At 55.4% G+C, this 22,190-nt stretch overlaps 1 protein-coding gene across 5 annotated transcripts; it reads right to left on the bottom strand.

The window, feature by feature from the left end:
* Positions 1-157: 157 nt before the first annotated feature.
* Positions 158-21,305, bottom strand: Caskin1 (CASK interacting protein 1). 5 transcript variants are annotated; one of them, XM_006245895.4, is made up of 20 exons: positions 19,787-21,305; positions 12,818-12,869; positions 12,618-12,736; positions 12,258-12,403; positions 12,080-12,175; positions 11,845-11,975; positions 9,663-9,771; positions 9,460-9,568; positions 9,280-9,374; positions 9,005-9,122; positions 7,989-8,090; positions 7,808-7,896; positions 7,643-7,727; positions 7,460-7,557; positions 6,597-6,707; positions 6,405-6,506; positions 4,913-5,051; positions 2,828-4,831; positions 1,886-2,300; positions 158-1,704 (listed from the first exon to the last, which is right to left on the bottom strand). In XM_006245895.4, the coding sequence occupies exons 1-20, from the start codon at positions 19,878-19,880 to the stop codon at positions 1,605-1,607; spliced, it is 4,314 nt and encodes a 1,437-aa protein (XP_006245957.1). In that variant the 5' UTR covers positions 19,881-21,305; the 3' UTR covers positions 158-1,604. The 5 variants fall into 5 exon arrangements, with proteins under 5 accessions (XP_006245957.1, NP_542421.2, XP_006245958.1 ...); NM_080690.2 differs by having other exon boundaries at positions 12,618-12,715; positions 19,787-20,050; XM_006245896.4 differs by lacking the exons at positions 6,405-6,506; positions 6,597-6,707.
* Positions 21,306-22,190: the final 885 nt, after the last annotated feature.

Raw genomic sequence — 22,190 nt, 5'->3', positions numbered from 1 at the left:
CCAAGGACGTTGGTACGCTCAGGCACAAGATGGGAGGGAGGAAGGCTGGGTGGACTTCCCTTCCCTGCAGGAGGCAACTTGGCACTCCTCTGCTCCTGGCCTCTAGGCTGAGCCTCACCACCACCCCCCCATGTCCCCAAAGAGTGAGCCAAGCAGCTCTGTTTCTGCTGTTTATTGACAGCTGACAGCAGCTCCCTGTCCAGACCCCCCTCCCCACTTCCTAGAGCCCTAGCCTGGGCTGCCCACACAGAGGAGGCTGATAAATGGCCAGCATGTTCAGATAAGGAAGCGCCAGGAGTGACAGTTGGAGGGGCCCTGTGTCCACACTACCTTAGTTGGCCCCTCCACCAGCTTACACCACAATTATGGTTTTGTTTTGGGTTTCTTTTCTTTTTTGGGGGGAGAGGGGGTTTAAAGAAATGTCAATGTTATGCCCAACACTTGTGGATCAGCAAACACGAGAGGAGACCAGTCAGTATTTTTTGGAGGGAAGAAAAGAAGGTGAGAGGTACTACACAACACAGCCTCAGACCATGAGCAGAACGTCCATGGGAATTCAGGGTGGGCGGGGTGGCTGCCTTATGAGGCTGCCTTGGGGAGGCTGGAGCAGACACAGCTCAAACACACATCTGCCCCTAGGCTGGCATGCACGCCCTTGCACTTACGCCCACACAGGGTTCACACTGGGTATACCCTTATACCAGCACCCCAAGGGCATGGCCACACCCAGAAGGAAGAAGCCCTCCCGAGCCCTGTGTGGCATGGAGGAGAGCCGGTGAGAGCAAGGCACGTCCTTCACATTCTTCAGACTCGGGAGCTGGAAGAACAGAGGAGACGCTCTGGGCAGAGCCACCCCCCAGATTGTGCCTCCCAGGTGTGCTCGTGACCAGGGGCAAGACCACTCCTAGATGAAAGAGAAGGGCAGACAGGTGGCCTCAGCCTCTGACAGCTTTAGTCTCAAGCTGGACTTGTAACCTTCCTGTTGGTAAATGGTTTCTATAGAATCAATAATATTTCTTCTCTTTAAATATATATTTGTTAAAGTTATCTTTTTGTTTTTCTGGGGAAATTTGCCTCAGCTCATTCCCAATAAATTAATACTCTTGATAGCTTATATTCTGGGGTGCAGTGGGGCGAGCCCAACCTTGGCCCCCCTGTCCCTTGTGCTGTGCCAGAGCAGCTGGCAGAGGTTCCCCAATGGGCAGTTCTGTGCTAGGCCTAGGCCTGTGCTCTGCCAGATTGGAGAGAGGGCCACAGGACCACCCCCCTCATCTTCCCTTGGTGCTCAGTCTGCCTAGGGCAAGGGAGGGGCAGCCCTCCGCCAGCAGAGCAAAGCCTGCAAGGGTAGGGCCCAGCAGTTGTTGCACAGGGAGCAGCAGATAGGAATGGGCACCAGCGGGCAGCGCATCTGCTCAGAGCCCTTGGAGCGCCCCCGACCCCCATGCCAGGGGGCTGACGACCAGCCTGGGCCAGGAGTAGGAGTTGTGCTTGTGCAGAGCTGGGCGTGCCCCGCCCACTCGGCCCCCACCCACCGCTTGGAAGTGCCTGTCCTGAGGTAAAGGTCAAAGTGCGGGGAGTACGGTGGGCCCACGTGGGTGGCTGCCTCACTCCAGCATGGCGTCCAGCTGGTCGGCCAGGTCGTCAAACATGCTGCCGATGTCTTCCAGGATGCTGCCAGTGCTCTTCTCCTCGATGGAGGAGGGGCTGAGGGTAGGCATGCATCAGTGGGGTGGGATGGCACAGGCCCCCTTACTCAGGGCTAGGCGGCTCCACAGCAACCCACTCTTAAACCACCCTGGATGGCTCCGCCTACCCATACCAGTCCACTAGCAAGAGCCACACTCTGTGCTGGACCAGAACTACCGCCCCAGATCAAAGTACCTACCGAGGGCCTTGTCCGTCTTCCTGCCTGATCTTCTCCTCCACCGCCTGCAGTGCTGCAGCCAAACACGCGCTAGTCTCTTCCAGCTTCTGCCGAGCACTGTCCCCGGGCGAAGCACAATCTGAAGCTACTGGGGGTCCGGAGACCACTGAAGCGGCAGCGCGAGGGGGCTTGGTGGGTACTTGCAGCGCAGGTGCCCCTGGGGAAGGGGGCTTGGCGGGGCTGGCGCTCTGCGAGGGCGGTGAGCTAGCTGGCTTGATGAGGGCTGCTGGCGGCTGACGCGCCGGCGAGGGCACAGGCGAGGGGGTGGCGCTGCTGGACTGCAGTCCCGCCAAAGCCTTGGCTGGCTTAGGCGCTGTAGGTGGCGGTGGAGGCTTGGGTGACACAGGCGGTGGCGTGCCGTGAGCACGCTTTACCTCTGCAGGGAGGAGGACGACGCTGGTACCCGGGAAATAACAACACACCTACCACTCACTGCGTTCCCTCCACCCAGCAAGAGAGACGCCCTATTCTCACTGCAGCCGCTAGGGTATGCGAATCTACTGCAAAGTGTGTCACTGCTTCCCAAGTTCCTTCAGATGCGGACTGATGCATCCAGCTGCAATGGTTGTCTCAGTACTTCTGCACTGCTCTCCTGTCTGGAAACCTCCCCTCCCCCGTCTCAGGGTACTCCGGCTAGGTTTTCCTGCATATGTTATGTGCTACTACTCTGGGTCTTCTGTACCTCCTTCACTGAATAAGAGGCACGTACGTCCACTACAGGGGTGGCAGAGTTATCCCACAGTAGATAGTTAAAGAGCTCTTAACTATCAGATCAGACAGTCTTATCTCACACCACCTGGGCTTCATCAAATTCAAAAAGGAAAGCCAGACTATGAGATGGGAGCAGGCTAGGGTCCTGTCCTAAGACCCCTTGCTCTGTCTTAGCTGGCTTTCTATACCTACCTGGGCTGCCAGGGCCTGGCAGTGGCACCTTCTTGGAGGCAGGTGTAGGTGAGCCCTGGATCTTGGACACAGGCTGAGCCAGAATGGGCTTGGGAGAGACGGGTGGCTTCACCGGCTTCCGTGCACTGCCATCAGGCAGGGGCAGTGGAGGCAGTGGCATCAGGTCAGTGGGTGGGGGCTCGGCAGGTGGAGGAGGAGGGGGCAGCTCTGGGGGCCCAGCCTGCTCTGAGGCTGGCCGTCGGCGGATGGTGGCTGTGCCATTCTGATACACGGACAGTGGTGGGGGTGGCTCAGGCCCAATGTCAGGCTCCTTAGCCTTGGGCCTGCGCTTGACTGTGTCAGACTCTGTCAGGATGAACTTGACATTCTCCTGTTGGCTCTGCTTGGCCCGGATGCGCCTCTTGAGTGTGGCGCTGGCCTCTACCCGGGCAAGGGGAGGACCCTCCACACCTGCCTCACCCTTGGCTGGACCTCGAAGCCGTTGTCGGGCCGTGCCATCCTCCATAAAATGACTCTGCTCTGCAGGTTCCCCAGGTCCCCGGCGAGCAGTGGCCAAAAGTCCAGTGACTGGGCCACTGAGTGTACGGCGCCGGTTCACCACTTCACCGTCAGGCCCAATGGCCTCTTTGTGCTTTACAGAGGCCAACACGGTAGCTACTCTGCCCGGGTCTGGACTGGCAGGACGAGGTGTGGGGTGGCCTTCGGGGGGCCTGCGAATAGCTCGCCCCCCACCCCCAATGGAAGACAGCTCCAACATGGCTGCGATGCTCTTCACACTGCCAGCACTGCCTGTGTCCACACTGCCAGCGAGATCACTAGCCCGCCGGCGTTGTGCCCGGACCCCCAGCCGGCCATCCTCTGTCTCAACATCTGGAGACGGCTCATCAGCTAGGTTGGCGCTAGCCATGGCTGAGCTGGAGCGTTTGGGTGGAGGGGGTGGGGGCCCCTTCTTACGTGGCCGCACAGCAAAGGACTGGCTGCGGTTAACGTTCTTGTCAGTGCCAGCAGGAGCCCTCACTGAATGGCTCCGACCCACACGCCGCTGGACTGTGGCATAGGGTCCAGCGGCAGCAGGCACCAGCAGCTCATCCCGCTCGGGCTCGCTGTCGGACGCTGCATAGCGATTCAAGCTGTGGGCACGTTTCTTGGGCCGCCCAGGCTCTACATCAGCTTCTGGGGGCAAGCATAGTGTGGGCACAGCTGCTGGTACCGGTGGGGGCACAGGTCCTGGAGCGGGTGGCCCTGCCTCACCCTCAACTGGTTGGGGCAGCACGTAAGCAAAGCCACGGTGTGTGGGTGACTGAGGCAGGGAACGGGGTGACATGGGTCGGTCTGTTGGTGGTAGCAGCTGTGGGGTGGGCTTCACCTTGGCTGTGGCTGGACCATGAGGTCCCCCAAGGGCCTGAGGGGAGCCTGGCTGAGCTTTGGTGGGCGTCTGTGGGGGCGTGAAGTGGCTGACACCGGATGGAAGGACCTGTCGTGGCTTGCCAGGCACTGGGGGCACACTGGCCCTCTTGACACTGTGGCCATGGCGGCTAGACCGCACCTCCTTGGGTGGGGTGCCAGGAGCTGGACCCTCATCCAGAAGGTATTCCTGACTTCGTGACATAGGACTGCCCGGCCCCTGAGGCCCATCACCCAGCAGCTCCTGAGAGCTGCTCATGTGCCGAGCCCGTCCACTCAGGCTGGACTCCTGTCGCGAGGTTGTCCTCGGAGTGGCTGGCAGGTGGTTGGAGGATTTCTCGGCAGCAGCTGCACCTGCTTCAGCTGGGCCGGACAAGGCAGCCTGCAGCTCACCACTGAGCTCACTGTCCTGGAAGGTGGTCATCTTAGGAGACTGGCACTCTGCTGCAGCAGGCTCAGATGGGGGTGGTGACTCGATGGCCATCATTTCAAGTGACTGGGGTGCCTTTCGGCGCAGCGGTCCCCCCTCATACTTGGAGTATTCTGCCTTTTGCAGCTCTGCCAGTTTCCTCACCGCCAGCATCAGCTTCTTTTGGTGTCCTGAGTCAGGAGTAGGGGAGAAGCTGGTCAGGAGGACCTGTAGGTACAGGCAGATGTGGAAGGGGTAGGCTGGGACCTTACCCAGCTTGGTGATGCCGATCTCCTGCAGGTCCTCCCAAGTGATATCGGTGATGAAATCAATGTTCTCATAGCCGTTGTCCACCAGCACCTTGTAATACTGGGCCAGACCAATCATTGACAGCCACACAGCCAGGTTAGCCTATGGAGAGGGGGACAGAGAGGGGCAGCCCAAGCTGGCTGCTCACACCGTGACCACCTACTTGGAATTATTAGAAGATAAGCCTGTGGGGCACAGACAGACAGAAGGACAAACAGACAGGTCTGAAATATCAGTATTGCAGACAGCCTAGGCACAGCCTTGGTGGGAACTGCAGACCAGCTCCTCAACATGCCAACTGCACTTAGGGCACACACAAGTCAACACACGCAAACACACTTGGGATACTTATCATTTGGGACACAATTTCGTATACAAAAAAAAGTGTTTCTTTGCCTGATCAGGTGGCCACAGGCAGTGTCCTGAGGAGACACACCCACACACCAGATACAGACGCACGATGCCACAGAAGATCCACGTACACGGCACGCACGCCCAGCATGCTGCTTCCAGCTATCCAAAGCACAGGCACCCTTTCTCCATCACCCTCGCGACGTCTCCCCACCCGTAGCAGATGCATGGCCACGCACCTGTGACACATTCGCCACACAGCCATACCAGGAATGAGCAAATGTCCAGTGTCCACCAAGAACTGCCCAGTCGTCCCAAGCTCCCAGCTGAGGCCACTCTTGCACCCACACTCAGCACCTTCAGTCATGCAGGTGACAGAGTGAGGCGAGGTCCGTGAGCCCCGGATGTGCTCCTGGGAAGATCCCTGAGCTGCTGACTACTGAGTGGCATGGTGGGACAGATGGGCGCAGCCCTGTTTGCCAAGAGATCCAGGACCCTGGGGAGGGCAGGCACTGGTTAGCCAGCAACACCTCTCCCGTAGGTGGATAGGAGAACAAAGCGGGTGTGCAACCCAGAGGGCCAGCATCAGCTCAGCTGTCCCCATATAGGTATCTCTTCGTAAGAAAGAGCAAAGGCCACTGCTGTCAGCCATCACACAGGCCAGCATGTGCAATGGGACTTGTGTGCATGCATGTGGCAAGCATGTCTGACACCAGCCCATCTGCAGTCCATATATGTGTAAAAGACAGTGCTATATGGGTGCTGGCTGTGAACAGAGAAGGCAAAACCTCCTGGCTTGAGGTTCTCACAACCCCTTGAGTCTTAGCCATGAGCCTGCCTGGGGAGTTTACCCCCATAATAGACAAACAGGCTGTCCAAATAGCTCCCTGCTATCAGGCCACCTCTGTAGCCCAGGCAAGCCTTAAACTCATGATCCTCCTGCCTCAGCCTCCCTGAGTGCTGGTTGTAGGCCTGGCTCCATCTGTAACTCCACTTCCTAGGACCCCAGAAGGCAGATGAGGGATGTAGCCAGGAAGGCAGCCTGTCTGTCTGTCCATCTGCCTGCTGGTCCTGGCTCGGCCACCAGGGCGCAAGGAGCCTTACGGGTTTGTGTTCAGGCAGGCAGTCAGGGATGTTCAGGCCGCTGATCTCTGCCGTAATCTTCTTACGGTGGCCTGGCTTGGTAACACCAATGGCTGTGAGGTCCTATGCAAAGAGGAGGCCCATTAACTAGCAGGTAGGAGGGATCTGCCTTTTGGAAGGGAAGCGGCTGGCCACAAACCCACAGTAGCTCACCTCAGGGGTCATGCGACTGATGGTGGGCAGGTCATAGCCAGCACTGGTGAAGTTGGGGGCATAGAGCTGTAGCTGGAATGTGGCAAGCCACTGACTGACTGCCTCAGCACTCTGCAAGACACAAGGCACCAACTGCAGCCTGTCCCCTGCTGGGCTGCGCCCCAACCTCCACTGTGCCTCCTCCTCTGCTTGGTTCATGGCCAGAGTGCTGGATCCGCCGCCGTGGTCCACTGCACCAGTACTCCACGATCTGTCATCCTCGCTCCAGCATCTGCAGCCCTCCAGGTTTCTTCTGGGAGCTCCACCAGGAAGGTCCTGCTGCATCTGTGCCGTGGCCTCCCCCACCCCGTGACACCCATACCGTCTCAGAGATGCAGATGGTGTGACCCCTTAGGAGGGCACTCTGGGGGAAGGGCTTCAGGCCTGGCTGCTCCCTGGAAGTTGGGCTCTGTGCCCTACTCAGAAGTCCCTCGCCTCCTCTGCTGCATAGGATCAGCCATCAGGTCACGCACCACAGCCATACACATGTGACCCACTGCACCCACAGAAACATTTACACGGCTCACACCCATCCCCTTCCATCTCTGCAGCCACACGCATGTACGCTCAGCTCACGGTTGACCACTGTTGCACATCCACACAGCGCCCTTCGTACTTCTGCAAGTGTGCACACACTAGCTCACAGCCTGCACGATAGACAACACCTGTACACTGGTGTGCGTGTGCACATATGACACAGAAACAGACAAAAAGACAGAGTCTGGTCTGTCGAGGCCCACAGCAGCTGCTGTGGCCAGCTATGCCTGTCAGACTGTCAACCCATCCCTCCCAGATCCAGGCCTGGATCTGACCAAGCCCTGTACCTTGCCCTCAGAGGCCGAGGACGATTCCAGCTTCTTGGGTGGCTGCTCCCCATATACCTGCCCAGCATGGGCTGCTGGAGGCTGGGACCGGGCAGCACCTGGTGATGAGAGGGAATGCCAGGGTGAGGAATAGATAGCGGCCACCTTCATCTTGGGCCAGCACAGCTGGGTCCTTGCTCTTACCTGAAGAGCCCTCAGGAGGCTTGACCGGGCTATCTCCTGGGCTGGACTCGGAGACTGACTTCTGGGAAAGCACAGTTGCCAGGAGCTAGAACCCAGAAAGGCCACTCGCTAGCACTGCTCTTTGTCTGGCCACCCTGCCCTGGCCACCCCTCCCTGCTCACTCACCTTAACCCCTTCAGCGCCTGCATGCAGGGCATGGCCCCCAGTACTCCTGCCCCCAGCCACATTGCTCAAGCTGCCACTGCGATCTCCACCTGCCAGGACAGGGACCGTGAAATGTGCTGTCCCCACAGTAACACCCAGCAGTCAAACGGTTGCCCCAGTGTTCAGGAGGTCCCTGGCCTACCTGCAAAAGGCTTCCTCAGCACCCAGATCTCCTCCGGGGGTGCGGAGGGACCCAGTGAGCCACCTCCCTGGGGTGGGCTTGGCTCGCTGCCTGTCCGGGAACCTGTAGGTCAAACAACAGCTTTCCTGAACCCTGGGCAGCCCAGACACAGCCAGACACAGAGAGGAAGCAGCATAGAGAGGCCGTTCTACAGCCTTCTGGCTTCAGTAATGTGAGAGACACTAAATGTCTTGAGACCGGGTCACAGTGGTAGAGGACCCAGGGCAAGGAGTCCTAGCACCAGCCCTAAGGTATAGACAACCAGACCGAGGATAACTGAATAGTTGATTTTCTCAGTGCTAGGGGACAAGTCAGAAACCACCCAGTGGCTTGAGGCCAAATCTATCCTAGGAACCACAGGTGCCTGATCACACCATCTACCTGGCCCTCTTGCCACAGCTGCCAATCTCCATCCTGTCCACTCTAAAACAAGTAGACCCCGTCCCTACCCCACCTCCAGCCTCTTTAAAGCATACTATGGAGTTTTCCAACTTGGTTCTGAACTCCTCTCCTAAGCTCCACCGTGCCCTCCTGCCCATTGAGCGCTGAGACCGGTCCTGTCACACGCCCTTGAACACGTGGTTTATGTTACCCGGATTGTGTTGAACATGACTTGCCCGCTACCACCCTTCAGAGCCCTTTCTGATCTAAGGTGGGCTTTGCTTCACTTTCTCCGTGTCACTGGTTGGTTCTTTTCCTGGATTAACTAACATCAGTGCTCTTCCCACCTCAGAAGACCAATGTCTGCCTAGGACCCTGTGTGGTGAGTGGCCACCTAAGAACTGGACTATGGAAGGCGTGTGGGACTCTGCTGACAGCGTAGCAGCAGGAGGGGTTACTGGATGCCAGTCCTGCTCATGGGCTAGAGGTCAACCTGGTTCTGCACCCAACATCCTAAGGTATACCTCTTCCTTTCCAGTCCCCAGTCTCAGCTGAGTGTCCCCTGCTTGCCTCTCTCCAGAGTGGGATGGACTTACCGGCTCGCTTGACAATAGCCTCCCCCAGCGAGGATGGGAAGTAGCCCACCCTGTCATTGCCTGTCCGGTTGTCATGGATACAGCCTTTCCACCGGCCATCTGGATGCTGTTCAAGTACCTGACCAAACAAACGGGGTGTGTGTACTCAGGCAGAGACCTCCCCTTGGCAGACGAGGCCTGCTATCCTGCACCCTCCCCAGGCTGCTGCAGGATGGTGTTCTAAGCATGCCAGAGTCCCTTCCGTCTCTGCCATAGCACCCAGGGACAGTCCTCACCGTGATAATGTCCCCAGCCTTCACATTGAGACTGGTCAGATCATAATTGTTACAGTAATCCTTTGTAGCCCGGACCTGGAGAGCCGCTGAAGCCTCTGGAAACACAGGGAGTAGACACCCAGTCCTGGGAGCTGTCCTTTCTTCCCAGCCCTGACCCAGCCCAGCCCCACCCAGGCCCACCTCGAAGCAGTTGCTTGATCTCCTTGCTGGCCTGGGATGTAGTAAATTGGTGCACGATGTCCAGTGCTGTCTGGCTGTAGGTGTTCCTCACCTGGGCATTGATCCCACTCTGCATACACCAAAGGCCAAGGCCTTGTCAGGGATCCCCATGTCCTCCACTTGGCTCCAACCCATCTCTCTGTGTCCTGGGCCACCAGACTTACATCCAGCAGTAGCCGGACCACTTCTGTCTTCCCACAGAGTGCAGCCTCATGAAGGGCTGTGCCAGACTTGGTCTGGCGGTTAATGTCGATGCCGGCCTGGAGGAGGAGCCTGCAAAGGTGGAGAAAGCAGACACGGCCTTTCAGAAGGGGCCCTGAGAAGGATGCTCAGATCAGACCTTGAGTCTAACTGCTTGCCAGGGCTGGATGAGAAGCCACCCATCCCCTTGTGTGATGATACAATGTCTGATTCTCCTGACGCTTTGCAGAAGGCCTGTCCCTGACTGAGCTTTCACAGATGTTGTTTTGTTCAATCCTAGGGTAGGCAATGTTGTGGGCCCTCTTTACAGATGAGGAAACTGAGGCTCAGGGAAGATCTCAACAGGTGGTAAGACCAAGTCAAAGACAGGACTGAGAAGATAGGAAAGCCTCTTCCAGGATGGAGGGATTGCTCAGCAACTAAGATCACTGGCTGCTCTTCCAGAGGTCCTGAGTTCAATTCCCAGCACCCACATGGTGGCTCACAACCATCTGTAATGGGATCCGATACCCTCTTCTGGTGTACCTGAAGATAGCGACAGTGTACTCATATATACGTTAAATAAATAAATAAATCTAAAAAGTGGGGGCTCTCCCTAGCCTCTCCTTTATCATTTGGGCACACTCAGGCCTGACCATAACCCTACACCTTCTTACAGGAAACACGCGCACACACGCACACACACACGCATGCTAGGGGTTGAACCCAAGGCCTCATGCATGCTAGGCAAGCACTCCACCAGAGCTATATCCCAGCCGATTTTGTGTCCATACATCTCCATTTGTTTTTTTTTTTTGTTTGTTTGTTTGTTTTTTCTTTTTTCTTTTTTTCGGAGCTGGGGACCGAACCCAGGGCCTTGCGCTTGCTAGGCAAGCGCTCTACCACCGAGCTAAATCCCCAACCCCATACATCTCCATTTGTAATGTACAAGTGTGCAAGTGTACATTCACATGTGTGTACATGTGTGTAAAGGCCAGAGGTCAATGCTGGATGTGCTCCTTAATTGCTCTTCAAGTTTTTAAAGGTTTTTTTTTTTTTGCTCTTTATGTGTATGTGTGCATGTGTCTGCAAATGGATATATGTATGTGAATGTGAGCATGTGAGTGTGTGCATGTGAGTTGTGTGCATGTGAGTATGTGCATGTGTGTGCATGTGAGTTCTTGCATGTGTGCATGTGAGTGCATGCATGTGTGCATATAAGTGTATGCATGTGTGTGTGCATGTGGGTGTGTACATGTGAGTGTGTGCATGTGGGTGTGTGCATGTGAGTTCTTGCATGTGTGCATGTGAGTGCATGCATGTGAGTTCTTGCATGTGTGTGCATGTGAGTTCTTGCATGTGTGCATATAAGTGTATGCATGTGAGTGTGTACATGTGAGTGTGTGCATGTGGGTGTGTGCATGTGAGTATGTGGAGTGTCTGTGAAGGTCATAAGAGGGTGTGGAGTTTGTTGAAGCTGGAGTTATAGGATGTTGTGAGCTACCCAACACTGGGTCCTCTAGAAGAGTGAAAAGTGCTCTTCACTGCTGAACCGCCTGTCCTCCTTCCACCTTAACGTTTGAGACAGAGTCTCTCCCCAACACCTGAGCACTCTGGTTCAGCTACACTGGCTGAACAGCAAAGCCTCAGGGATGCTCTTGTCCCTTCCCCCCAGCAGTGAGACTACAGGCACATGCTGCCATGTCTGGCTGCTACATGGATACAGGGATCAAAACACAAGTCTTCGTGACCGTGTGGCAAGCACTTCACTAACTAAGCCATCTCACCAGCCCCGTCCATCCTTTAAGACAGGGTCTCACACAGACCAAGTGGAATCGAATTCCTTATGTAGCAGAGGAAGACCCTGAACTCCTGATTTTCCGGGCTCTGCCCCACACCCTCAGAGTACTGGGATTAGAGATACTTACAAGCACATCTAACTCAAGGCCTTTATTTTTCATTGTTAGGCAGGATGTTCGCTAAGTTGCCAAGGTTAGCTTTGAACTTTCTATCCTCCAGCCTTAGCTCCTCAAGAGCATGACAGACCTGTGCCACCATCCTGGAGGCTCCTCTCTTATTCCCAAGCTAGGAACAGGAGCCTGTGCCCCTGAATACCACCATGCCCCAGAAGCCTGCGGCTGGCCCCACTCCTGTTCCTGGCTGTACCTAATTATGTCGATGTGGCCATTCTTGGCGGCCAGGTGCAGGGGACTGGTACCGTTGGGATCAGTGGTGTCCCCTGGTCGGGGCTCCAGCAGGGCCGCACACATGTTGCTACTTAGCAGCAGCTGGACCACCTGGAAGGAAGGATCAGGGAAGGGTGGTCCTGGCTCGAGTTGTCCCTTAGCCCTACTCTGGGCAGGCAGGAGGAACCCCTCTCCCACCTCTGTGAGAGACTTACCCCTACGCGGCCAAACTCGCAGGCCAGGTCCAGAGGTGTCTTTCCGGAGTTGTCTACCATGCAGGGGTTGGACTGATGCTGCAGTAGCATCTCTGACTGAGGGACAAGGGCCGGATTATCCCTGGGACCACCCAACCCTCTGCCTGACTGCCCACCCAGACTCCCCATGAGGCCTCACCACATCGTAGTGACCATGCTGGGCAGCCAAATGCAGGGGTATGTGGCCCTCGTCGGATGGGACATTCACTGCTGAGCCTGCCTTCAGCACCAGCTTCATGGGCTCCTTCCGGCCCTGCCAGGCCGCGTAGTGCAGCGGCCGCATGCCTGGGGACAGGTGTGGTTTGTTGGAAACTAAATCCTGACCCTAAAGCCAACCCTCACTAAGGACATGTCGCTATCTCTAAGGTTCTGGCCTAACCCAGGCAGATGCCTTGGGCTGGAGACCTCAGTGGTGAGGCCATCGAGGCTGCCAGGATATCATCCTCAGCCTTGTCCCCTGCCCTTGGCTTCAAGCCCCCCCCCCGCCCACCAGGCTTGCCTTTGTTGTCCTTGATGTCTACAGCAGCCTGAGCCTCCAGCAGCAGAGAGATCAATTCGGTGTTGCCATTCAGGGCAGCATGGTGCAGGGCTGAGAAGCTGGGCAGGTGAAGGACAGGTCTAGGAGAGAAGCCAAGGCCCAGCCTTCCCTGGGGCCTACCTACCCCATTCCTTCTGCCCTTGCCCAAGCTGACAACTCACCCATCTGGGTCCTGGAAGTTGACATTGATCTTCTTGGTAGAGCCCAGGAGCTCTGTGGAGAGAGGGAGACCCAGTAAGGAAAGGTGGTCCAGACCCTCCTAAGAATAGGAGAGGGTAGTGGTGATCTGCCTGCCTGCTCTAGCAAGGTCTTAAATCTGCAGTCACACATCCAGCTCAGCCGGGACTCAGCTCCAGGTGCCGGCAACTTGGGCCTTGGTTTCCCATTGCACTCATATGGGGACGTCGGCCTGTCCTCATCTGGGAATGGGAGACCAGCCCATGCACCACATGGGCACACACATGTGCACATGCACCCCTCTCTTAGGATGCTGGCTCAGCACCTGCCATTGGTGGGAGGGAGAGAGCCAGCCCCATCTGTCTCTCAGAAGGACCCAGATGGGGCCGGGGGTGGCTGAAGAGGCTGGAACACCCGGAAATGGGGTATTTCTGGGGAAAGGACTGCATCTCCAAGCCCTGTGCTGCCAGCTCTGGCTGCTGTGTGGTTAAGCCTTACAATCCGGCAGCATGAAGAGAAGGCTGTCTTGTAGGCAAGGGCCTCTAGGTGACCCATGCCAATGGTCACCTTGCCCACAAAAGCCATGTTCAGATTCCATATTCAGACCAATTGAAGCCCTGGGGTCCACACTCTTTCTTTTCTGGGGTCTCTCTCATCTTGGGGCCTCCCTCACCCTGGCCTTCTCTAGAACTTTCAGAAGAGAGAGCCCACCAAAGCCATCCCAGTGGGCCCTTGTCCACCGGACTCTTGCCAACCCCCTGCCTGTCTGGGCCATGGTTATATAACCCATTTGTGGGTCAGTCACTCTGTTGGGGGGGGGGCTGGAAGGACAGAAGCCCCTTTGTCCTGGCTCAGGACAGGGGTGGGGGTGGGGGACCTAAAGGCAGGGGAGCCAAGAGAGTAGAGTCACAGTGGGCTGGCTGTAGGACTTAGCTTGGATTGGCTCAGCCTCAGCCACTGGCCACAGCATGTGGGTCTCTTGACAATCCCTGAAGCCCAGGAAGCCAGCTGCACCCAACTTTGAATCTTTGTTCTGACACTTCCTAGCCCTGTGGCCTTGGCCACCAGGCTCTTCCATGAGCTAGAAAGGGTAGCATCACCCCGAGCTGATGAAATTCAGGGCATTACTTGAACCCTAGGCCTTGCTAACACCAGCTGGACAGACCCCCACTTCTTAGTGTCTCTCCTGGATAGAAAGAAGATAGCGCCACCTTCTGGTCCCTCCCGTGTTCTCAGATACACTGGTTCCAGTTCATCAACTGTAGACCACTTTCCTAGTGGTCAACCGGACCAAACATCAAGAGTCAACCCTGGCTGCTAGGTGTAGTGGCACTGGCCTTTAATTCCAGAATCTGGGAGGCAGGCAGGCTGATCCCTGTGAGTTTAAGGCCAGCCTGGTCTACAGAGTGAGTTTCAGTATAACCAGAGTCAGACAGTGAGACCTTGTCTTAAAATACACACACACACACACACACACACACACACACACACGTCAAGCAACATGGTGGTGGCAGTGGTGGTGCACACCCTAATCCCAACACTCAGAAGGTAGAAACAGATCTCTGTGAGTTTGAGGCCAGTCTGGTCTACAGAGTGAGTTCTAGGACAGCCAGGGCTACACAGAGAAACCCTGTCTCAAAGCACAAAACAGTAACAAGGCAGTCTTGGGGGTCCTTCTCATGAACTTGAGTCATGTTTTCAGGTATGGATACACTTCCGAGTCCTATGCTTTTCACCAGGTCGTGGTTATCACCATGGACCCGACTGGCACGTCAGGTAGGATCCCTGCCATTGCTTCCCCATTGGTGTCACTACTGAGTCCTCGTACCCCTCAGTTTGTCCTGTGTAAACACAACTTGGAGCACTGTTAAAATGCATATCACAGTCAGACATAGTGGCATACGCTTGTGACCTCAGCACTCAAGAGACAAAGAGAGGAAGACCACAAGTTCAAGGCCAAACTTGACTACATAGAAAGTTTGAGGCCAGCCTGGGCTACCAAAGACTCTGTAACAAGAAAGGAAGGGGGATTGGGGATTTAGCTCAGTGGTAGAGCGCTTGCCTAGGAAGCGCAAGGCCCTGGGTTCAGTCCCCAGCTCCGGAAAAAAAAAGAACCAAAAAAAAAAAAAAAGAAAAAGAAAAAAAAAAAAAAGAAAAAAGAAAGGAAGGAAGGAAGAAAGGGGGCAAGCAAAACAAAACTTCTAAAACTACAAGCTACAGCCAGATGTGGTACATATGTCTGTCATGAGAACACTCTGGAGGGGAAGGCAGAAAGGCTTCAAGTTCCAGCTCAACTTGGATCCTGTCTCAAAGAAAAGGAAAAAAAAAAGCAAGCCATGGGAGTGGGGGAGGGGTATGAGGGAGGGGTGTGGGGAAGGGGTGTGCTGCAATGAGATGGCTCATCAAGTAAAGGTGGTTGCCAGCAAGACCAAAGGTAGAGAGTGAAAACTGAGTCATGCAAATTGTCCTCTGACGCATGCATTATGACACTTGCACGCATGTCTCTCTCTCTCTCTCTCTCTCTCTCTCTCTCTCACACACACACACACACACACACACACACACACTCACACAAATAAACAAATAAATAAAACACACGTACAGACATGAATGTGTTTTTTTTTTTTTTTTTTTTAAAAAGGAGCCAGGTATGATGGTGCGTGCCTTAAATCCCAGTACTGGGGAGCAGAAGCAGGTAGATCTCTATGAGTCCAGCCTGGTCCAGTGAAACAGTGAGACTGTCGCAAAACAAAAACCCACAGAGAAAAGTGTTGGTTTCCACTCTGGGAACCGACAACCCAGGTCAGGCATCCTAGAAACCCTCCTGGCCCATTTCACTGGAATGGAGGCTGAGGCTGCCACATCTCATGTGATTGGCCCTTGCTTTTGTCTGGACCTCTTCCCTCCCCCTCTGTTTCTGTTATCCTTGCTCTAACTGCAGCCCCCTAGATGTCCCTCTAACACATGGCCACGATGGCCACAGGGCCTTTGCATCACACCTCCTTCACATACTTCAGGTTTGTGCAGATGTAGCTTTTACTCTAAGGTCTCTCACCCAAAATGTCACCCTCCCTGGATTCGCTATATTTTTCTGCCTAGCCCTCATTGCCACCAGTGTATCACATCAAACTTCTTCTTGGCTTTAGCGGTTTAAAACATTACCCTCTCCATCCTACATGCTGTCTGTCCACTCTCGGGGCCAGCTTCATGGGTAGGTGACCTGGGCAGGTACTCTTCTTGAATAGTTTGACTTCAGATACGGGCCCTACTTTTGCATCTCATGCAGGCCCTAAAACTATGTGTGGCTGGGCCTGCTACAGACCCCTGCTGTGAACTGATGTCACCGTTCCATGGTACCCTCTCCAGATTGGCCATGCACAAGTCACTTTCTCCCATTCTTTTCAACTGTGATGCAACCAGGTTTCAGGGTCTCCAAGGTTTCCCAAATCCCTGCCCTCCCTCCACCACAGGGCTTCTGGGCAGCTACAGAGTCAGGTTTAGGGGGTGGAAAGCCCAGGTAAGCTGCTCTGAGGTCAGGCAAGCAGAAGCCGATGTTTCGGAAGGGCATGGAGGTCAAGACTCAGTGACATGAGGGATGTGGTGGGGACTCGGTCAAAAACGGGACTGCTGGCAGAGTGTGGTGTTGCGTGCCTTTGATCCCAGCACTTAGGAAGCAGAAGCAGATGATCTCTTGGGAGTTCAAGGCTAGCCTGATCTACATAGCCCCAGCTAGCCAGTCAGGATTACAGAGTGAGACCGTTTCAAAAGAAAATGACTTAATTTTATAAAAGATCATGTGGGGAGGGTCACCTTTCCAAGGACACAGATTTATAGTCCCACAGGGAGGGGGCTAGTGTAAACTGTTTGAAGAGCAGTTTGAGATCCCAGAGCGCCTCCAGGAGATACTGAGGAAGGTGTGGGGCTGGAGTAGCCATCCCATGGCAGGGCAGGCTCTGAGAATAAACTGGAAACAAAAGACAGCCGAGGAGGCCTGAGAACCCAGGAGGGGGCGAGCAGTGGCCAGGCTGCAGGCCTCAGGACCCCCTTTCACTGTTTCGTAGGTTTTTGCACCAATCCGGGACATAGGCATGGTGTGCAGCGTCATGGCAGACAGCTTACTTTTTCCAACTCTTTTTTTTTTCTTCTTTTCTTTTTTTCGGAGCTGGGGACCGAACCCAGGGCCTTGTGCTCGCTAGGCAAGCGCTCTACCACTGAGCTAAATCCCCAACCCCGGCAGACAGCTTACTTAACATTCATAAAGGCCTGGATTCCATCCCCAGTAACACACACACACACACACACACACACACACACACACACACACACACACATACACACCTCACCCCTGTTTCTTGTGACCCCAGACCTCAAGCTGCTCCGCAGAGACCAGTCTGAGGTCAGATCCAAACACCCAGTAGGAAGGGAATTTAAAAACAAACGCACAGACCTCACTATGTTGCTCTGGTTAGCTTGGAACTCAATATGTAGGCTAGGGTAGCCTAGAATTCACAGAGATCCTCCTGACTCTGCTTCCAAAGTGCTAGGATTAAAGGTGTGTGCTACAGACTAGAGAGATGGCTCAGTGGTTAGGAGCACTGACTGCTCTTCCAGAGGTCCTGAGTTCAAATCCCAGCAACCACATGGTGGCTCACAACCATCTGTAAATGGGGTCTGATGTCCTCTTCTGGTGTGTCTGAAGACATCAACAGCGTACTCATAATTAATTAATTAATTAATTAATTTTTAAAAGCCTGCTAGCCACACAGCCTGCTAGAAGGGAATTCTTAATGGGCCAAGATTGTGTGTGTATGTGTGTGTGTGTGTGATTCCTCTGGGAATTTCTACAGGGTGTCATCAGCCTGCCTTGGGGAGGGAGGCTAGGCCACAAAACTAGACAAGGACACCTCACCAGCAGCAGAAGGGCAGTCCCCTACCATCATCTTCCTTCCAAAACTGCCTCTTTTCCCTCAAGGACAGCTGCTAAGTGAGCGTGCATGCACAGGCTCCCTTGGAGATGAGGTGGGGGCTGACACAGCCATGGGGTAGATCGGGAAGAGCTCAAGAACAAAGCTGTGGGAAAACCTCTAAGCTGGACTGGAGAACACATTCTCTTTTTTGTTTTGTTTTTGCTTTTCAGACAGGGTCTCTAGAACTCTCTATGTGGAAGCCCAAACTGGCCTTGAACTTCCAGGGATCTGCCTGTCTCTGCCTCCCAATTGCTAGGATTAAAGAAAGGCGTGTGCCATTAAGCTGTCGGGGGTGGGGGGGGCACTCTCTCGAGGATCCTTATGGATAACCCCCAACCCCATGGCCCAAACTCCAGCTGTACTTTGCTAAATCAAAATACATCTTACTCCAAAGCAGGCCAGTGTTGCCATGACAACTGAGCTAATTCATGGAGGGATTTCTCTGTCTGATTTATTACACCGCCCCTCTGACTCAGAGAGTACAGACAGAAGGGGCAGGACAGGTGCCTCTGCTGAGTCCACATCAGTCAGGGGCAGAGGTAGAGACCCAGACAGAGACTACAACCCTCTCACCTATCCATGATGGCCAAATGGAAGGGAAGAAGATCCCCCACATCTGTGGTTCCCACTGGCTGTCAGCAGAAAAAAGCCAGCTCCATTAGCATTTACTGAACTGGAACTAAGTGTCTCCTCTTCATCAGTCCCTTCTTACCGCTTTCATGATGCTGTAGGGTGGCAGGGACCACAGATGCTCCATTCTACAGATAAAGCCATTAAGGCCTGGAGAGTCAGATTGACCAAGGACATAAGGCCACAAGGTGGAAAGCTGTGCCTTCCTCTCTCCCATCTTCACCTCCCTAAGAAGCTCTTCACTCAGCCCTGAGGCCCTAACTAACACCAGCTCTAGTAAGTGGGGCTTCCTAGGCAGTCTGTTTGCCCTGGAGGCACCAGTGTCCTTCCTTCAGGTGAATAGGAGCCACTCCAGACAGTCCCACGTCTCAGCAGCCCCCTGGAGAAATGGGACATCCCCCCACCCACAGCTTACATGCAGTTTATAATGGTGGGTTGGGAGTGAAAGCACCCAGGTTCCATGTGTTGACCTGCAGTGCCTGCACAGGTGCCCTGACACACTGACACGGTCATACGTGCGCAGCTGCACACTTGGCTAGTCCACACGCCCATCCATCCATCTTCAGAGGCCCCTAGGGAGGCTCTAGAATGAGTAGGGTTGAGAGCTAGAATCAAAGCTCTAAGCTCCTAGGCCTTTCCTGGACCCCCAAGGCACAAGCTAGGGATGGTGTGGGAGCTCCTTCACAGATCCTTGGCCCCCTTTCCCAGCAGAAAAGCCAGGGATGACCAGGGTCTATAGAAGCCTGCAAGAGCCTACAGTCTTTATCCCCCAGGCTGTCCCTGCCTGAAGCCCAGCCTGCCACAGGGCTGGGCGACCTTGGGCGCCTGTATTTTACTCCCTCATCAGTAAATGGCCCCCACTGGCCATGCCTGGGCAGCCACACCCCCAGCGTGGTCCTCTCCCCCCACCCCTTTCCCTGCAAAGCGTGTTATTAAACATAGGGTGGGGAAGAGGTCTGACAGAGATTGTTAGCCTCTGGTCGCCCCTCACTGCAAGGGCCCCTCCTCTCTCTACAGTGATTCTTGGGGGGGGGGGGGAATCCGCCTCGCCCTTAAAAGCACAAGTAGAAATCATCAGCCTGCAGCCTGGAAAGGGAGGGGATCCGAGGGAAGATGTGATCGCCAGCGGCCTCAGGGACCGTGGGTGCCGCAGGTGCCCGCAGGGGGCTGGGTGGACTGTCCGGCGGCGCTCGTTGCCGCCCCTCCTCCAGAGCTGGGGCGAGAAGGGGGTACGCGGACCAAGGGTCTGAGCGCTCCTGGCCCCGCCCCACCCCGGGAGACCCACAGCATCCCTTCCTCGCCCTGCACCCTGGCGGTGTGGGCCCCGCCCGCGCCCCGCGCGCCCCCCGCACTCACTGGCCTTCCCCGGCCGCGGCCTCTGCAGCAGCCTCTGCGCGGTCCCCACGTCCTCCGCCTTCACTGCCTGCACCAGCTCCTGCTCCTTCCCCATGGCGCCGCCGGGCCCGCAGCGACGCGGCGCTCGGTGCTCTCGGCGGCTCAGACGCAGCGGCGGCTCGGCGTCTGCGATCGCATCCTTTCCAGCCCGCGCTCCCTGCGCCGCCCGCCGCCCGCCGCCCAGCGCCCTCCGTGGGTTCGGGCTCGGGCTCGGGCTCGGGCTGGGGTTTCGGGCTCGAACTGGGGCTGGGGCTCCGACGCGGAGGGACGGATAGCGCGTCACGGGCGGGGGGCGGCCCAGGGGCGGGAGCCGGCGGCGGCGGCGGGCACCCGGTGGCGCGCCGCGTCTGAGCCGCCTCCCGGACGCCTGGGTCCGCTCCCGCGGCCGCTGACCTCCGTCAGCCCGCGCCGGCCGCGCGCCCGGCTCCTAGGCTCCGCCCCCGCATTGGCCCTTCCCCTCCCACCCCCCACGCCCGACGCCCCCTCCCCACGTTTGGGTTCGCGGGTCAGGCTAGGCCTCTGCGGACAGCGGGGAACCGAGGACGGTCGCCAGGGACAGAGGACGGTGCGCAGGGGTGCTGACCACCGAGCACGGACACGGCGGCGACGAAAGGCTAAACCTAGGAGAGGTTTCTCCAGGCTGAGAGACCTGAGGGGGAGGGACTCGGAGACAGTGGGCGGGCGGGAAGCCGGGCACAAGTGCCACCGGTGCCGGCCCTCCAGAGGCTGTCAGACATTTCTGGCCCGTGATTCCTGTGGGAGGTGTTGAGAGATTGCGAAGAGGAATCTCCCAATAATGAATTCGGTGTCAGGGAACCCGTACCCCTCCTCCCCCCAACTACACCTTCTTCCCTAGCAGCCTCTGGCTTCTCTCCACAACAATGCAGGATGACAGTTCTCCTTCGAGGACAGACTGGAAGGGAGATTGACTTCAACACTCTCGGCTACTTGGCTGTAACTGTCTATATCCACCAAGACGAACTTAACCTCCCATCCTCAGCACCAATGAAGGCCCAGCCTTGCTCAGAACCATTCTAGTCTAGCCCAACCTGAGCAATCTCCTAGCCACAGGTTCCCAGTCAGGATCTCTTGGCTTGACCAACACCACCTCCTCCCTGCCCGAAGGCTAGGGCTGCTCCAGGCCTCTTATTTTGCCTGAAGCATTATGAACTCACAGGGATTGAGCTCCAGGTCTTGGGTAAGGTTCTGCTCCCTCCACTTCCTTATTTGCAAGCAGGAGCAGAGAGCAGCCCAGCAATATAGTGGAGAGAATTCGGTGAGGGTTCATGTATGCACAACCAGTTCACTCATGCACAACCAACCCACTCTTCTTGTAGCCCTGGACTGTGTACAACAGGGCTTTCCAGGATCATAGAATTCTGATCATGGTAGAGTCCCTCATGAGGCTTGGGGAATGAGCCTAGGTCTTCTGATATGTGATAGGCTCTCAGAAGAGATCACTAAATGCAAAAAAAAAAAAAAAAATCTTTCCTTTGGTCTGTTAGAGTGACTGATTCCTGGTGAGTCACAGGGTCAGGTGCTGTGCTGGCCATTTGGGATAAGGTTGAACTTACCATGCCCATTTTACAGATCGAAAAAACAACAGCCAAGGGATAGAAATGCTTTGCAGTCCTGTGTCCACGCTACCATCCTCAGCTCTCCAGGTTATAGGTCTGGACTTGGAACCCACATGGATCCCAGTCTCTGTTCTCCCTTATCCTGGCTGCACTGTCCTGAACTGCTCACTCTTTTTTCTTTTTAAAGAAAGATTTATTTCATATATGTGAGTACACTGTCACTGTCTTCAGACACACCAGAAGAGGGCATCAGATCCTATTACAGATGGTTGTGAGCTACCATGTGGTTGCTGGGATTTGAACTCAGGACCTCTGGAAGAACAAGCAGTCAGCGCTCTTAACTGCTGAGCCATCTCTCCAGCCCCTGAACTGCTCACTCTTGCCTGCCTGAGTCTCTTATCTACCCTCCCTGTCAAAAGTGGGTAAACAATGTGTCCCCTTCATCTATGCCAGGGTTCACTGTGAGGTTATTCACAGGGTTAATCCAGGATACAGTTAACGTCCAGAAAATAACTGCTGCAAATATTAGGGTGTCCTTGGGCCTCGCTGCAGGGGTTCCAGTTGTATTAGACTCCTCTTCACATGATACAGTGCCAAGCACATGGGAAGCACTATGAAAATAAGTAAATATAGAAAAAGAAAACTGCTATTATCATGACTATTATGGATGTGTTTGGAGCTTATACGAGACATCATCTTTGTGAGACCTGGGGCAAAAAATACAAACAGAAACCCACTCACCAAATGCCTATTTCAAAGTTGTAAATCACACTAATAACCTGTTAAAT

The sequence above is a fragment of the Rattus norvegicus genome, chromosome 10, assembly GCF_036323735.1.
Source record: "Rattus norvegicus strain BN/NHsdMcwi chromosome 10, GRCr8, whole genome shotgun sequence".
Lineage (NCBI taxonomy): Eukaryota > Metazoa > Chordata > Mammalia > Rodentia > Muridae > Rattus > Rattus norvegicus.
This window is presented reverse-complemented; position numbering and strand designations above follow the sequence as displayed.

Coding starts and splice junctions, on each gene's coding strand:
- Caskin1 (XM_006245895.4), bottom strand. CDS start 19,880: ATGGGGAAGGAGCAGGAGCTGGTGCAGGCAGTGAAGGCGGAGGACGTG. Junction 12,870..19,786: donor GCCGCGGCCGGGGAAGGCCA/GTGAGTGCGGGG, acceptor CTCTCTCCACAG/AGCTCCTGGGCTCTACCAAG. Junction 6,507..6,596: donor TCAGTCGCATGACCCCTGAG/GTGAGCTACTGT, acceptor CTCTTTGCATAG/GACCTCACAGCCATTGGTGT.